This window comes from Pelodiscus sinensis, chromosome 30, assembly GCF_052426305.1.
Source record: "Pelodiscus sinensis isolate ZL-2025 chromosome 30, ASM5242630v1, whole genome shotgun sequence".
Taxonomy (NCBI): Eukaryota; Metazoa; Chordata; order Testudines; family Trionychidae; genus Pelodiscus; species Pelodiscus sinensis.
The window spans coordinates 1,870,665-1,888,137 of NC_143081.1; the positions used below are offsets into that span (position 1 = coordinate 1,870,665).

A 17,473-nucleotide genomic window follows, 5' to 3' on the forward strand; every position below is an offset into this window, starting at 1 on the left:
GCACTTCTCCCACAGCCTCCGTCTTCTTCCCCCCTTCCCTGCATGTGTCCCGCTCTTTTCCTCCTCCAGCTCCATGGGGCCAGTTCTCCCCAGGTTCCATCTCCTACCTCTCTCCAACCCCAGCACTTCCCAGCCTTTGAGGTTCAGGTATTGGGACCTTTCTCTGCAGGGAGCAAGAATCTATTGACTGTCAATAGCCCCGTTTCTGGGGCTTTGCTCGTGTATCAATGTCCTGGTCTTTTCTTTCCATCTACTGTCTGTCTGTCACTCAACACTAGGGAAACAGATGATGAACTTCGACCACCCGTCCCTGAGTGGCCCTATACTCCATTCCCTGGTCCCCAGCTCCGTCCCTCCCATGGCCTCCCCAGAGCGCTCACTCCCCGTCTCTTCTCTTCTCTCCGTCAGCTTCTCTCCAGAGCCTGCCCCGGCCGGTGTCCCCCGCAGGTAAGGAAGGACTCAATCCACATATGCATTCTGGCTCTTTGTCCCGGTAGGTCCCCTCCATGAAAGGGGCTCACACCATCTGGCACCCTTCAATTTCCAGTCTAATCCCAGGGGCATGTGTGAGAGGGTCAAAGTTGGGTCAGAGACTGGGTCCAGGGATGCTGGCTCTGATGCCGCACCAGTGCAGAGGATCTGGGGGGGGTCAGTGGGGCAGGGACCGGACGGGTGACACTGGTCCCAGCTTGCCCTTGTGTAACTGGATTCAATCTATCAGAGTCCCAGGCACCATGTGGGGGGGCCCCCCTACCGTGGCCTCTGCGTGTCTCCCTCTATTTCTGCTCCTAGATTCAGGACTTGTAGGAGCCCCGGGGCAACATGACTGATGATTTGTGGGGCTCTTAGTTTCCTGGGGTCCCCTGGAGGCTTCCACTGGGCTGGATTCTCTGATATGGCTGAGTGGAGCCTCCCCCACCCCGTTAAAACTAGGCTCCAGTAAACAGCTGAAAATGCAGCCCCCGGAAAATGAATGGTAACCTAGCCCCCTTGGGCCACGTGCCAGCTGGAAACCAGGGGGTGAGGTGGGATTTGAGCCAGGGGGCTTCCCTGAGGGGACGTCTCTCTCCTTAGCTGCCATCCCTCTCCTGTCCTCTCGTTTCTCTGCTCCCACATATCTGTCTGGCCTCGGCACCTCCCCAAAGGTGCCCAAAGTGCATCCCGCCCATTACGGGATTATGGATGGCATGGTGGTGTGGGAAGCAGCACCCCCTAGAGGTGACAGTGCCTCCTGCCTCTGTGCCATGGAGCACAGGGTGGGCGTGAGGCCGTGGGGCGGGGGAATGCAGCCAGAGTGGTGGGGCAGACACCAGGCATCTAGTGGGGCAGGACTGGGGAGCCATGAGGGGGCTGCTGGTTCTAGCTAAGGGGCAGAAATTGGAAGCATCACCCAGTGGGGGAGCATAACTTCTCCTGCATCTCTCTTCCCTTCCTCAGGCCCCCTGCCAGCCCCCACCATCACTGTGGACCCCCAGCTACCCTTGTATGTCCCAGGGGGGCGTCTCACCCTCAGATGCTCGGCCCCCCAGGGGCTGGCAGTGAGCAGCTACCAGTTCTACAATCAGCGAGGGGAGCGGGTCTTCAGTGAAAGCGACGGCCCATCCATGGGGCCCTGGCTGGTGCTGACGGCTGCACCGGGGAAGACCGGGGCGTACAGCTGTGAGTACTGGGCAGTGAGAGACGGGAAGAATCTGTACTCCTCACGCAGCCAGCCCATGCAGGTACAAGTGATGGGTGAGTCCCCTTTCTCCTGGTCCTGGGAGATTCCCTGCCCTACCCCCACTATGTCTGACACCTCACCCTCTCTGCTGTGGGGAAGGTCTCCAAATGGCTCGGTTATACCCTCTACATTCTCCCGCCCTTGTTGGCTGGTCCTGTTGTCTCTGTTCCACCCACCCCCTCGAATCAAGAAAACTCCCAAACAAATCAACGTTTCATAGTGACTCAAACCGGGAAGAGCCCCTGTGATCACCTCGTCCCGTCTCCATCGGACGACCCCAACGTCATTCCCTGAGCTAGAGCAGGGCTTCTAGACAGACACCTGAACTTGAGTCACAAACAACCGGTGACAGAGAACCCATCACTGCTCTGGGTACAATGTTCCAGTGGTGAATTCCCCTCCCTGTTAAAAACTTCCACCTTAGCCCCAGTCTGTATTTGTCCAGCTTCAATGCCCAGCTGTTGGGTCCTGGTAGATCTTTGGCTACTGAACGGTATCAACGTTCTGCGGTTGTGGTAGGAACATATAGACAGCAACCAAGCCATGCCACGTCCTTGGTGAAGCTAAACATTTTGAGCTCTAGAGATTCCTACAGTACTTGAGCTGTAGGAGAGGTGGCGGCGTAGATTTCAGGAACATTGAGGAAGTGTTTGCTGACTGGTTGGGTTTTGGCTTGAAGGCACTTCATGGTAGTTCCTTCTGGTCTGACTGCTATTGCGACACCTTGTCTGGTAATGCGGGTGGCACTTTGAAGTCTCCATTCTCCCAGGAATGGGAGGGTCGGGTTGAAATTTTTTGTGGTGACATCAAAACGTTTTGTGTAAATGTTGTGGATTGGAATGAAATGTCTTTCTCCTTGGGTTTGGCTCAGTTTGTAGCCTGTATCTTCCTGGAACTGCTGAGGTGCTTCATGGGAGTTTTAGTTCTCTGTTTTGGGGTCTTGTTCTTTCTCAGCCTGCTCTCCTCTTAGAGCTAAGCCCTCCAGGGTGCACTGCAGTAGTCCAAATAAAACAGTGTCAAATAAAGGGAGTCCAGTCCATATACCTCCATATAAACTTGGAACAATGAGGTTTTTGCTGGTAAATGCTGATTTCGTTACAGATGCATCTATTTGCAACCTGCACAAGTGTAATTGACCACGAGGCAGAATAAAAGCCTGAGATCTATTTTGGTCAATTTACTTTGTAGGTTGTGTCCGTGTGGTCTGACCACAAGCACTGAGCTGGCTACGTTGTGTGAGCACAGCCTCCAAACTGCAAGCTGGCGGCCTCTTCCTTTTCACCCTGCTGGGTTCTAAAGGAGGCAGGTTTCAACCAGCCCCTCGGAGGATGTTTTCCCCATCATCCAGGGGTGTAAGGTCCCCCCCAGCCCTCTCTAGCCTTCTGTCTATGCCCCTGCGGAGCGTGTTAGGTTCCTGTGCTAGCGATATCCATTCTGTGATGAAAGTGGGGTGCAGATCTCTCTGTTCAGAACAGGGGTGCTCAGCTGCAGCGTATAGCTGCGACGGGGACCCTGAGATCTTACTGGGGAGCAGAGTCTGGGAGAGCAACTTTGCTTGGTCCGTGGGGTGGTGCATCTTTTTGCTAGGGCTGGTTGAGTGAGAGCCGCTGGCATTTCTTGCTCCACAGTGGCTAAGACACTCCAGCGATCTAGCCGGTGTCAAGGGCAGCACCTCAGTTTCGATCCCTTGATCCCTCCTCCTAGTTGTATCAGCTTTTTGAGAATTGAAATTTACTCCTGTCTCAGAGCTGGAGAGAGAACTCAAGAGCCATGGCTCCCAGCCCCTGCTCCCATGCTGGAGCTGGGAACAGAACTCAGTAACCCGGAGAGTACGCTTATTAAGTTTGCAGATGATACCAAACCGGGTGGGGTTGCGACTTCTTTGGAGGATAGGGACATAATTCAAAATGACCTTAGCAAGTTAGAGAAATGATCAGAGGTAAACAGGATGAGGTTTAATAAAGAGAAATGCAAAGTGCTCCACTTAGGAAGGAACAATCAGTTCCATACATACAAGATGGGAAGCGACTGTCTAGGAAGGAGCATGGCGGAAAGGGATCTAGGGGTCAGAGTGGACCACAAGTTGAATATGAGTCAACAGTGTGATGCTGTTGCAAAAAAAGAAAATATGATTCTAGGTTGTATCAACAGGTGTGTTGTAAGCAAAACTCGTGAAGTCATTCTGCCGCTCTACTCTGCACTAGTTAGGCCTCAGCTGGAGTACTGTGTCCAGTTCTGGGCGCCACATTTCAAGAAAGATGTGGAGAAATTGGAAAGGGTACAGAGAAGAGCGACAAGAATGATTAAAGGTCTAGAGAACATGACCTATGAAGCCAGGCTTCATGAACTGGGCTTGTTTAGTTTGGAAAAAAGAAGATTAAGGGGGGACATGATAGCGGTTTTCAAATATCTAAAAGGGTGTCACCAGGAGGAAGGAGAAAATTTGTTCCTCTTGGTTTCTGAGGACAGGACAAGGAGTAATGGGCTTAAAGTGCAGCAGGGGAGGTTTAGATTGGACATTAGGAAAAAATTCCTGCCTGTCAGGGTGGTCAAATATTGGAATAAATTGCCAAGGGAGGTGGTGGAATCTCCCTCTCTGGAGATATTTAAGAACAGGTTGGATAGACATCTGTCAGGGATGGTGTAGACGGAGCTTGGTCCTGCCTTGAGGGCGGGGGGCTGGACTCGATGACCTCTCGAGGTCCCTTCCAGTCCTATGATTCTATGACTCCAAAGCCCATGCCTCGATTTGTCCTCTAGGTCCAACCCCACCATGAGTGATGGCTCTGTTTTATTTCCCCACTCGCTCAGTCAGTTAACACTCCCCTATTATTGCTTTTCTCAGATTTCCCTCTGGCTCCAGCCCTCTCTGCCATTTCGGATCCTCCCGGGCGGAGCCCAGTTACCCTCGTGTGTTCGGCCCCTCAGGGATTTGCCCCTGCAAGGTACCGGTTCCTGAGGCAAGGGACTGTCATTGCCTCGCAGCCTGGTGCCCGTCTCAAGCTCAATGGGGCCTCTCCCGGCCCGTACACCTGCATGTACGAGGTCGATGTCTCGGGGACAACCATCCTGTCACTGCAGAGCATCTCCCTCTCAGTCCAGCAGCCAGGTGAGCCATGCTTCCGTCTGCACCTCTGAGGCCAGGTGACGGCTGCTCAGAGGTTTGTCCTGGAGACCAAAAGAGTTGTGGGCTGCTGACTGGTACGTCCAGGGCTGCCCTTACCATGAGGGGAACTGAGGCGGTACCAAGTACCAGACTGGGGGGAGGGGAGGGTGCCACTAGGACCCAGAGTGTAGAAAAAGGTATCTGCCTCTGGTGCAGATGTATTCTCTCTGCTCTGAATGTTAAGTGTTACTTACAATTTTTGAACAAGGCATTTTAAGTTGTTAGCTCTCTTTATTGGGGGTAGGGAGAAGAGCAGGACCACGATTGGAGTAGAACAGGAAGGAGGCAGAATTGAGGCCTTTCAAAGTTTTGGACCAAGAGAGGGGGCATGGGGGCGTCCTTTCAGCTCCCCGCCTCAGGTGCCAAAATGTTATGGGCCGGCGCTGGGTACCTCTGTGATGAGCTGAGCTATACAGCTGATAAATCCAGTCCAATATTGGGGGGTGGCTTTGTATCTGGGCCAGGCTGCCAACCCAATGTTGCATGGGGGATTCTTTGCCTCCCCTGTGGTCTGTTGATCTCCAGATGCAGCTCAAATGGCAAAAGAAAGCGGGCCCGGAATAGCGACAAAGGGTCATGGGGTTAAAACGCTTGGCCGTTGCAACGTGATTGCTCGGAACCATCTGAGGACTCCTGTCTGGGACAGTTGGTGGTTCAAGGGTGGCCACATTGGCAACCGAGTGACCTTGATGCACTCCTCAGCCAGGGAGATCTTTGGCACTGCCAACATGTCTTTCCCCTCTCGGATGCTCCCATCTCTCGGCCTTGAGATGCGTCAGCCCAAACCTGGCCTTGCAGGGCCCAATCAGAGTCCCCAGAGATGTCGCCTGACAGCTCCCAGTCCCACTCCCCGGAGACTCACGGGAATCATTAAGTTCAGTGTTTCGACGGACACTGTCGGCACATGATGGCATAAATTATATTTCTGGATGAGCAGGAATATGTGTTCGTGATCTTATAACTGAATTGCCGACAGTGTCCATCTGCTATGTACATTGGACAAACGTCTCAGACACTTCGCCAAAGGATCAATGCCCACAACACAGATATTAGACAGTGTCACAAAGAAAAGACAGTTTCTTGCCATTTCAGCCAGAAAGGACATTGTCTTAACCACCTGACTACCTGCATCCTGCTTCAAAAACATTTTAACACAAGACTTCAAAGAGAAACCTCTGACCTGTCATTCATGCTTACATTGGACACTTTACGACTAGGCCTTAACAAAGATGCAAATTACCCTACCCATTACAAAGATCGCTTCCCCAATTATCACCTCGAATATCATTAGCTCACAGACATTTACCTCCCCCCCTCATCTCCTCTCTGTTCTGAAATTTAATTTGTTCTTTTTATGTGTGTTCACTTTTTTTGATTGCATCTCTTTGGTCTATATGGTCGTGTCAATTTTCTTCCACAATTTGATCTGAGGAAGTGGGCCTGGCCCAGGAAAGCTCATCACCTAATAAACCATCTTGTTAGTCTTTAAAGTGCTGCATAGTCCTGTCTTTTGCTTCCCTGATGTGGTCGAGGAAAGGCACAAATGGAAAGGGGGAGGAGGGAACCTAGAGCGGACCTGCCTCAGAGAAAACCATCTCTGAGTGGGGAAGGAGCATTTGTACCCCGGGAGGGGGATCTGGTGTGGGAGCAAATGAACGTGGGCTTTATCTCCATTTCAATGCATCAGCCCCTCTGTTGGGATTGGGGATGGGGAGCCCTGTAATAGTGTGTGTGTGTTTGTGGGTCATCAGAAGGCTAAGTCTCCCCCCCCATCTTCATTCAGGCCCTTCTGTGCTCCCGGAAACCTTTCGGCCAACGCTGCGGCTGTCCCCACCGGGTCCCAGGTTCACCACCAGAGATTCTGTTACCCTGACATGCTCAGCTCCCAGCTGGGAGAAGACGATGAAATTCTGCTTCCTCAAGGCCGGGGAAAAAGTGACGTGCACAGGGCTGGCCCTGCGGGACTCTCAGAGTTACCAGATGGGCAGGCTCAGCTTGGCGGATTCTGGCTCGTATACCTGTATGTATTGGGTAGCCGAGCATGGGCAAGAAATCCCCTCCCCAGAGAGCCAGCCCAGATCCTTCACTGTGACAGGTGAGGCCCCTTTCTCTCAGCATGTGATGGGGGGACCACCCTTGGAACCTAAGAGCTGTCCCTGGTCCATCGAGTCCTGTAGCCTGTCTCTGAGGGTGGCCTGTGCCAGAGCTTTTTTTGGGGGGGGGGGAGAATACCAAGGAACAGGGCAGTTGTGGAGGGATCCCATCTTGTCTTTCAATCTTGGCTTCTGATGGTCAGCGAGGGTCATCCAGAGCATGGCGGTTGCATCCTTGACCATCTTGGCTAATCACCATGGATGGACCTGTCCTCCATGGAGAGATCCAGTACTTTTGGGAACCCAGGCTTGCTTGTGGCCAGAACAGCACCCCATGGCGAGGTAGCCGGGATGACTAACCTCAGGGGTCTGGATTACTGGTCTCCGGGCCTGATCTGTACATGTGCAGCAGGGTTTTCTGCCGAGCAACGCTCCAATCGGCTCTTTGCTGTTGGGGTGCTGTGGGTGGCCCCAGGGGATGGATAGCATGGAGAAATGCTCTGCCAAAGGGTGGAAGAGGAGGTGCAGCTCCTTTTAGGGGAGACATGACCAATGTCAATTTTCTCAGAACTCTCCCGTTTCTCTCCTTCCCACCCTCTGCTTTTCATTCTCTCCTGGTGCCTTGTTCTTGTCAGATGTCCTCCTTCCTCCACCGGCTCCCCAAATCATTCTGGACCCTCCCAAACACATCTATGTTCAGGGAGAACGTGTCTCGCTCACCTGCTCAGCTCCTGGTGGTGAGGAGGTGAGGGGTTACAGATTCTACGAGCAAAGAGGGGAGCGGATCTCTGAGCTGGACGAGGGGGCTTTCTTGGGGCGTACGGCTGAGACTGGGCAGACTGCGGTGTACACCTGTGCGTATTGGATTGTCCGTTCTGAACAAGCGATCATGTCAGAGAGGAGCAAGTCGCTCTCCATCCCGGTGACAGGTGAGTTCAGCCCCATCTCCAACCTCCCTTTGCTCCCGTGTGTGTCTTCTGCTCCTCCCATGGACTCCAGGTTCTGCTTGATCTGTGCTTGCCTCCCTGTTGAATCCCAATATCACATGAGCTCACCCAATTTAGGTTTAATCAAGTTTTTCACTTGAATTGTCGGACCAAATAATGGTCACTTGTAGATTCTGATCATACACATGGGACAGACAGTACAGATAAGACTGAACCGGGAGGGCCCAATTATCAATTTTTGCCTCAATCTCTGGACCAATATTTGCCAACGTGGGCCTTCAGTCTCGTGGTTTTTACACGTTAATTTGCCCTTTTATATCTTCTCTCATCCCACACCTCCAGTTATCCATCAACCCAAACTCTCATGAGTGATTTTCACTCTCCATTGCGGTCCGTAACACATTGTTGGCATTACGTCAATGTACCTCCATGGGTCTTTGACCCTTCCACGTAAATTGTCATGAACAATTAAGACTCAACCATTAAACTAAACATTTATTTTTCCCATTCAGGCTATGGTAGTGGTTGGTGTTCAGTAGGGTTTGCAGATAGAGACCATCTGACATGGGCCGTGTCGTGCACGCACTCCCATCCCAGACACCCAACACATGGCCAGCAGTGGCCCTCAACTCATGGGAAAACTTTAATGGAATTGTGTTAAAAATTGCCAGCAGCTACACAACTGGAAATGTGGCACCCGCGGCTGGTAGTACTCAGCAAAGCTGTCGAAATGCCCAGCGAAGCTGTTGAATGGCTCTCCTGAGCCGTGAGGGATTGTTCGACACGGAGATCTTGAAATAATTTCCAACGAGGAGTTGGCAGGTCTATCTTTGGAAGTGGGGCTGGCAAACAGAAAGTAGGAAACATCGGTTGGTCTGTCGGCTCCTGGCACTGCGAAAACGTGTCCTTGTGGTGGAAAGACACAAGGTGAAAAAGGGCATTCATCATTCTCTCTCTTGCAGTTCCTCTGCTGGCCCCCGAGCTCGCTCTGCACCCCCAGCTGACTGTGTACCTGCCCGGCGAGAAGGTCTCCCTCACCTGCTCAGCCCCCCATGGCGAGGCGGTGGTGGGGTTCAGGTTCCACCAGCACAGAAGGGACCAGACCCTGGCAGAGAGGCCAGCAGCCAGCGGGACGGCCTGGATGGAGCTCACGGTGCAGGCGGGGAATAATGGTGCCTACACCTGTCAGTCCTGGAGATGGGAAGCCGGGCAGGAGGTTGTGTCTGGGAACAGTAACAGCATCATCGTACCAGTGTCAGGTCAGGCTCTGACCAACCCCCCCCCTTGGATTTTCCTGTGAAGTTTCTTCCTACCCCACCCTCTGCTGCCCCCTAGTGTCCATTATAGACAGTAACTCTCCCAGCCCCACAAAATATTGTGGTCCCCTTTTCTGACCTCTCTCTGTGGCTGCTCCCCACAGATCGCCCTCCCCAGCCTGCACTGAGCATGGATCCCCCGTCTGGAGCAGTGAGCGAAGGATTCCCCCTGCTCCTTACCTGCACGGCCCCTGGGGACACCGGTGAAAGGAGGTTTCACTTCTACCAGGATGGGGCTCAGGTCCTCCCTGGGGATGCAGGGTTTCAGATCAACCCCTCAGTGCCCGACCCAGGCTCTGTGAAGGGCTCTGTGCTCAGCATCCCACGGGCCCATCCCAACCACACCGGGGCCTTCACCTGCGGGTACGAGGAGAACATCCGCAGGAGGTGGATCCTGTCCCCCAGGAGCCGAGTGGTGAACATCATGGTGAACGCCACCAGGAGTGACGGCAGGAGAGGTGAGTCCCCAAAGTCCCATAGCAGAAGGAGGACTCTTTCCCCTACGGTGCAGTTCCCATCTTGGACCCCTAGGTGGCAGCACGTCCTCGTGTGTTTGGCAGGCAGAAAGTCTCTCCTTAAAGGACAAGACCCAGACTGGTCCTATTCCGCAGGCTGCGTCGGGTATATCAGAGCCCTCAATGCCACGCAGGGGGAAACATTTACACTGCTGGTCCTGGAGTGATTCCTGCCTTTGCTGTTCCTCCTTCTCTCAAGCAGGCTGGGATCTGCCTCTCCCACTGGTGGCCAGTTGCGGAGCTGGAGGAGCTGCCCTGGTGCTACTGGTTCTTCTGGGCTGTTGCTGCAGGAAAAAGAAGAAAGGTACTGGGAAGGGGATCTGTATGGAGAATGGGCGCTGAGGTGTCCTCTGTGGCTATTCTAGAGCAGGGTGGACAAGACCGTGGTGGAAAATAGGACCCTGGTGTTAGGGTTATGAGACGCCAGCTCTTAGCATATGGATTCTTGTCTATTGTTCTGTGGATTAACTCCCAGATACCACCAGCTTCTGGTGACACATGCTCTGGCAAAACTTTGCTCTCTCTTCGTGGTAATGTTTCACCCCGGGTGCATGGAACCCACCTAGAAATCTCAGACCCACTCTTCCCAAAGGAAGACAGCCACCCAGCTTCCTGTGCTCAGCACCCCCGAAATCTGTGGCTAAGGAAATCAAGAGGAACCTTCTCTCCAAAGTGACCAAGATGATGAGGTTTTATTCGACCAATTTTAGAAGGGGGAAAGAGACAAGTGATTTGAGTGGCACAGACCTCTTCTTCTGAGCCAAGACCAGTGATTCAAGGAAGAATATTGGGAGGGGGGGGAGAGAATAGTTTTGTGGAAAACAAAATCGTAGCACACTTCCTACAGCCCAAACTTAACTCCCAGGTCATTCCCCACGTTGGTGTTTTCCCATTGTTTTCAGCCAAACATACTGAAGCAGAGAAGAGACACCATATGACTGGGCAAGGGGGGGTCTGATCTGTTATGTGATTAGCTCTGCAGCAAAGGAGCCACGAGAGGTGGGATCAGCCAGGGGCCTATAACCACCGACGGCTTCCCAGCATCCCCGGTCGGAAATCCAAGAGGAGAGGCAAGGGGGCGGAGGATGTCAGCAGCAGGGCTGGGTGCAAATCTGTGGTAAGTGTCGAGAGCAGAGTGCCCCCTGCTGCTTTCCAGGCCCCAGTCTCTGGAGAATAGTGCCCCCTAGCTTCACCCTGGGGTGGTGGGGTCCCCCCATCGAGTGCCCCATTCCCTGGAGCATAACACACGTGCTCATGATTCTTCTGTTCCCCACTTTCCTAGGGGACTGAGATGGCGTTCCAGCAGCGAGGAGAGAAACTGGTCTCAGGGGAAGTGGTGTACAGTGAACCCCTCTTCTAATCCATGCCCCCCAACATCCCAGCTGCACCCTGCCTCAGACTATCCCTGAACCCTGCTCATCCTCAAAGACTTGTCATAGCAAACTCCTTAGATCTGTTCTATCCATCTTCTAGGGTAGAGAAGTGGGGTGAGGGGGGCACCAGAACTCCTGGGCTCTAAACCACCTCTGGGAAGGGAGTAGGGTCTAGCAGTTAGAACAGGGAAGGCTGGAAGACTGGATTCCTGGGTTCTGTCCTGGCTTGGGGGGTAGTGTTGTCTAGTAGTTAAAGTATGAGGGGTGAGAGCCAGGATTCCTGGGTTCTGTCCCCGGCTAAGGGAGAGGCATGGAGTCTAATGGTTAGAGCTGGGGTGGTAGGACTCCTGGGTTTCATATCCAGCTCTGGGAGGGGAGTGGGGATTAGAAGAGGGGCTGGGTTCTCTCCCCGGCTCTGTCAGACTTTTGGTGTCTAGTGGTTAGAGCTGCTGGTGAAGGATGGGAAAGTTCCCTTGTCCCGCCCTTCTCTACTATATTAAACTTGTTTCTGGCCCACTTTGGTCAGTGGTGTTTTGTATTCATGGGTCAGCTGTGGAGTGGCGGGAGGCCCTGGTGTTTTCAGGGTGTTCCTAGGGAGACAAAAGAAATCCCTAAAGTCTCTTGCATGGAATCAGCTGAAGACTTTCCTGCCTCCTTGGGCCTTTACGCTCACAAGGCTGAGTGCGCTGCGTAGGGAGCGGGGCTTCAGAGCTGCACTCGGGCAACCCCCGGATGAGCATTTCCTGATGAACTCATAACTCTGATCTTTTCGGCTGAGAGAGATGTGAATTGTACCCTGGTACGGAGGGCTGGTGCCGGGCCAGGAGACAGGCTGCCTCAGAGGGCTGAGATGGAAATTGCTTCTACTTCTGTTCTGGGCACAATTGGCACATCAGGAACATGTAACAATGAAAAAAAACCTCCAGTTGTAACAGCTGGTTCATGGGTGTAAATAATTGAGACCCAAAGCTGGGGTCAATGGGCCGTAGCCCCACTGGGGTCAATGGGGCAGATCCCAGCTGGGTCAATGGGCCGTAGCTCCACTGGGGTCAATGGGGCAGATCCCAGCTGGGTCAATGGGCTGTAGCTCCACTGGAGTGAATGGGGCAGATCCCAGCTGGGTCGATGGGCCGTAGCTCCATTGGGGTCAATGGGGCAGATCCCAGCTGGGTCAATGGGCCGTAGCTCCACTGGGGTCAATGGGGCAGATCCCAGCTGGGTCAATGGGCCGTAGCTCCACTGGAGTGAATGGGGCAGATCCCAGCTGGGTCAATGGGCCGTAGCTCCATTGGGATCAATGGGGCAGATCCCAGCAGGATCAACGGGCCGTAGCTCCCCAGTGGGTGTAAACCAGTGTCACTCAAGGGAGGTTCACTCACTGAGACCTGGGGCTACCCCTGGAAATTAACCCCACAGAAAAAGCTGCTCCAGCCCCTCCCAGCAGCACTGTGCTCGTATACATTTCGGGATACCTCTGGATACCAATGGAAACCTGCCAAAAATACATGGTGACGAATCTTGTCGAGCCATATACTACTCTGAAGTTTTGGGATGGGGTCTAGATTCCCAGTAACTTTCCCATCAAACAGCAGAAAAACAGGATCTTACCTTTACTTTGACGGGAATGGTGCTCCTATTCCCAGATGATACTTTTAACTCACTCCTGGGTGATGCTCAGTCTGTGTGTCTGGCCCTGAGCCATCTGTAGAAGCTCAGGGAGAGAGATCCCCCTTTACAAACAGACCCACACTGAGGGGCTGTTTCTAGACTGGCATGATTTTGCCCCAAAGCGGCCTCTTTTGCGCAAAATCTTGCCACCTGTCTACACTGGCCATGAGTATTTGCGCAAGAACACTGATCTTGTACTGTACAAAATCAGTGCTTCTTGCGCAAATACTCTGATTCTCCCGCTCAGGGATAAGTCCTCTTGCGCAAGTATTCTTGTGCAAGAGGGCCAGTGTAGACAGCATCGTTAATTTCTTGTGCAAGAAAGCCTGATGGCTAAAATGGCCATCGGAGCTTTCTTGTGCAAGAGAGTGTCTACATTGGCATGGATGCCTCTACATGCCAGTGCAGAGACTTTCTTGCGCAAATACTTTTAATGGAAAAACTTTTCCATTAAAAGTATTTGCACAAACTCTTACCAGTTTAGACGCAGCCTGGGAGTGTAATGAAGAGGTGGATACTCAGTCTCTCTGGCCCTTCCAGCCTTTATTCCTCTGGCATTGTTTCCTACTGTATTTGGAGATCAGAGAATTTAATTGTTAGATCCCAGCGGTCTACGTTTTACTAAGAAGAACAGCACATCCCTTAGAATGAAGACCGAGAGTTCGCCTACCATTGGACTTAGAATTAGGGTTAACGGTAGAGTGATACTTCAGGGTTTGGATTCAAATGGAGAGTTCAGTTCCAGCGGTCCATCTTACGTAGGTTGTAATTCTCAAAGGAGGCAAAGGGTCATTAGGCACTCAGTCGTAGAATCCTTGGGTTGGAAGAGACCCGAGGAGTCATCGAGTCCAACCCCCTGTCCAAAGCAGCACCAATCCCAACTCAATCATCATTTGGGCACCTGTTTCTGTTCTAAACAACCCCAGTCTCAGTTGCTAATTAGCTAGGGTGTGGCCAAAGGCTACATATTCCACCGGTAAGGTACTTATCTCATCACCATTACTGTGGTAGTGGAGTGTCTCAGGGTATGTCTACACTACCCCGCTAGTTCGAACTAGCGGGGTAGTGTAGACATACCCTCACAGTCTTGAATGTTTCTCTTTGCAGCCCTGCTGCAAGACAAGGGAATACAGGTATCCCCATTTCACATGCAGAAAAATAAGGTGGCAACACGCAGAATTTTAATAGGATTTTGGTGCCCAGCTCCTCAGCTGTTAAATGTCACAGAGGAAGTGGCTTACAGAGCAGAGAATCCAACCCAGCTTTTGGCATATCTCAGGTCAGCGACCAAACTTCTCAGGTTGTTTGGGTTGGTAGTTCCGGATATGACTAGGTTGTGGGTAAGCAATATCACTAAGGTTAAAAGGAAAGCGCTAAGATTGTCGGTTGTGGTTATGGTTAAGATGAAGTGAAGGGTAAAATAATTCAAAGCTTGCAGAGACTTTCATGGTTCTGGGCTGGGGAAATAGAGATCTAATCACGTACAGAGAAACTTTAAGCTCCGTTTTCACCCTGGTAGAAGTCGCAGAATCACCTGCTTGCTGAAATAGATGGGTACAAGGCAGGATTTAGCTGCTTTGTTCTCCAGATCACACCCTCATTAGCCTCCCTCGATCGATCTAGAGGGCTAGTGTAGACATACCCTAAGGGATTGAAATCCATGGGAGTTGGAAAAGTCCACCTGGACCAGGTAACATGAATGGATTTATAGGTTAAGCTTCCATCGCCAACTGAATACAACTGCCTTGAAACTGCATGGCCTGAGCTTTTTTCCAGTCCTGAGATGCCACTTCCTGGTTTTTTTGGGTCTTGGAGGGCCAAAGACGGTGAAGTAAAACCAAAGATCTCCGGGTGCCTCCTAGATCAGCCCTGAAAGGCCTTTGATCACTACAACTCTGCCACTCTTCAGATTTTGGAGGTAACTTAGAATCCCAGGGCGGGAAGAGACCTCAAGAGTCATTGAGTCTAACCCCCTGCCCAAAGCAGGACACATCCCTTGGCATTCTTCACTGCCTCATCGCAGGGGGGCCATGGCCTGTGTGGGTGGCGAGTTCTCTGGGCCCATGGTGCCAGGACACTGGGAATATTCCTGGCCCGCAGCCTGGTTCCAGCAATGTTTGGGGCTGGGTAGCTCCGCCAGCTTCGCCGGTGCAGCCAAAGGGAGCTGCAGGGATAGTGCACCAAGACCCCACTGCCTCTCATCCCCTAGGATCTACTGGGGGGTGCCCCAAGTAAGTGCTGCACCCCTTCCCCCTCACCCTCCCAGACCCTGCAACCTCCTTCACCTCCTTCCTAAGCTGTGCAACCCCCACACCCCATAGAACCCCCGAACTCCCACCCAGAGACTGCACCCCTCACCCCTCCTGCCACCCCTGCTGGGGACCAGGCCCGGTCACCGGGGTGTTAGTTTTGCACAAGTATGTGTGGGTCCCGTATGAAACTGCCCCCCAGATCCCACCCCAGAACTGACACTCCAGCCCCCCTCCTATGCCCTCCCACAGCCGTGTTGGTTGTGGGTGTCATGCCAGGAGCAAACACTGAAATGCAGGTGCAGAGTCGATGCTGATAACTTCAGGCACAAGGACACAGCACGCAGAGCCCAGCTGGGTACGAGCACTGCAGATCAGGACTTGTAGAATGACAGCTTCTAAGGCAACTCTGCAGAAAGCAAGTCAGCATTGTATTGCCTTGGGAACTCTAGGGTCATGGGGTGTGTGTGTTGATTTCGGGTACAGAACGTCTCCCCATCACTCTGGGGCTGGGTGTGGGACTTAGAAACCCTCCCAGCCCCTTCACTTCCTGTTCAATGCTTCCTGGGACAGAGCAGAAATGTCAAAAATTGGCTTAAATCCCCCCCTGGCTGCAACTGGACCGGGGGCTGGTTTCAGAGTCGGGGCTGTGAATGAGGGAGAGCCCAGCTGGGCTCATGAGGCTGCAGAGTCGCGGGGGCCAGACGCCCAGCTGGTGTAAGCCAGTGTAACTCATGTGCTTCTCCTTTCCCCCGGCCAAGCCCCTTGGCCCAAAGCGTAGAGGTGCCGGTCCCATGGGGCAGCTCCTCCCGCCCATGTCTGCTGTGGGAAGCAGCCAGCTGCCCTTCACGTGTCTTGCATGGCAGACACCCGTGTCACGCAAGTCACAGACCACGGCGGTGTCTGAGACAGACTGGGACTTCCTCTATGTCCATCAGAGGTGAGGGGACCATCCCCCTCTGAGCTGCTGGCTGAGCTGAGAAGCCACCTCCCAGCCCAGAGCGACCGGCTCAGCATGGTGCTGCCTCTGCTCCTGCCTCTGCTGGGTAAGTGCCCCCTCCCTCTGACTGTCTGGAGATTCCCTCGGGTACCTCCCCTCTGCACCCCCAATCGCCTCCTTGGTGCTCTCACCCCCTCTCCTCTTTTCTCTTCCAGCCTTGTTCCACATTCTCCCCGGACCAGTGTCCCCTGCAGGTATCGATGTCTCCTCTACTTCCCGGTGGGGATGGGGGTGTCTTGGGCAGTAAGTGAGGGGGAATTCTCATCCTCTCACACTGCAAGGAAAGGGGGGTCTGGGTGCTACCCTTGGTGGATCAGGCTGCCCTGTTGCCTGACATCTCTTGTGAATCCGCCCCAGCAGCAGCTCCAGTCCAGAGGCACATCCATGGGGGAGGAAGAGTGACCCTGAGTGGTGGGTCCCAGCCCAGGCCATGGGGGAGAAGCTGCCCCATCCCCATGGGTGCTACCCAGCCCCTCATGGGCAGCCCCAGCAGAAGAGCGAGGGCTGAATGGGCCATGGAGGCTGAGCTCCCCCCTCCCCATTACAATGAATGACCCTGGGCAGGGCCCATCCGTGTGGGGCTGTGTGTGAGGGGCGTCTCTCTACCCCAGCTCTGGGCTCCCACATGCCCAGCACTTTGCAGTGACACATTCAAAAGAGAGTCCCCTCTGACCCCCCAGGAAACTCTTCCCCCATCCTCACTTCTGCCCAAACTTCTCCCCCCTCTTCCACTGCTACTCCCCATGGCAACTGTGGGGTGAACCATTTGCATCAGCTGCCCCTCACCAGCAGTAGGGCTCAGGGGTAAGTGCAGGGCTCTCTTGCTCCGTCACACCTGGCCAGACGAGAGATCCAGTCTGTGACAGGTGAGTGCTAGGCCGTGACAGCTTCCCCTGGTGCGTCTGTGCTACGGAGACACATTCCCTGTAGGGAATCCAGGATCTGCAGCCAATGGGATGAATGTTGCACCCACAGAGCAGGGCTGGTCATATCCCCTGGTACAAAGATGCCCAGACAGACACACACACGTGGCCTTGGAAAAGATGAGAGAGAGAGAGATGTGCATGGGGTTAGCTGGGCTGCAGTGAGGTGAGGCTGGGTTGTATTCACGTCTCTCCAGGGCTGATCTCTTGCCCCTTCTTCCTTCTCCTTGTCTTATCCTGGCCTGGGGCTGGCTGAGGGTGGCGGGGTGACTGTTTACATGAGTAGGAGGCTGGCTCTAAAGAACTTGCTGCGGGAGTAGCAGGGCGGAGCTATGTCTGTGGGGGGCAGAAGAGGGACCCTGGCTGAAGGCTTCTTTGTGGGCCCCGTCGGAGAGTTGCACACCAGGCCATGGAGGAGAAGAAGAGCATAACTCATCTGAACGTCTTCGCACTGGACGAGTTCCTGCACCTCCCCCGCAAGGTGTTAGTTCCTGCTCCGTCCC

At 53.4% G+C, this 17,473-nt stretch overlaps 1 protein-coding gene across 1 annotated transcript in view; it reads left to right on the forward strand.

Annotated features, from left to right (window-relative positions):
• The window catches only part of LOC142821203 (Fc receptor-like protein 5), a 23,352-nt gene extending 11,715 nt beyond the window's left edge, over nucleotides 1-11,637 (forward strand). Inside the window, exons 6-15 of the mRNA XM_089774320.1 lie at nucleotides 409-447; nucleotides 1,438-1,734; nucleotides 4,566-4,829; nucleotides 6,670-6,981; nucleotides 7,615-7,908; nucleotides 8,889-9,185; nucleotides 9,347-9,700; nucleotides 9,960-10,061; nucleotides 10,732-10,874; nucleotides 11,040-11,637. Coding sequence (XP_089630446.1) covers nucleotides 409-447; nucleotides 1,438-1,734; nucleotides 4,566-4,829; nucleotides 6,670-6,981; nucleotides 7,615-7,908; nucleotides 8,889-9,185; nucleotides 9,347-9,700; nucleotides 9,960-10,061; nucleotides 10,732-10,874; nucleotides 11,040-11,117 — 2,180 coding nt within the window. The 3' untranslated portion in view covers nucleotides 11,118-11,637. The remainder of the gene's footprint in view (nucleotides 1-408; nucleotides 448-1,437; nucleotides 1,735-4,565; nucleotides 4,830-6,669; nucleotides 6,982-7,614; nucleotides 7,909-8,888; nucleotides 9,186-9,346; nucleotides 9,701-9,959; nucleotides 10,062-10,731; nucleotides 10,875-11,039) is intronic.
• The last annotated feature ends 5,836 nt before the right edge of the window (nucleotides 11,638-17,473 follow it).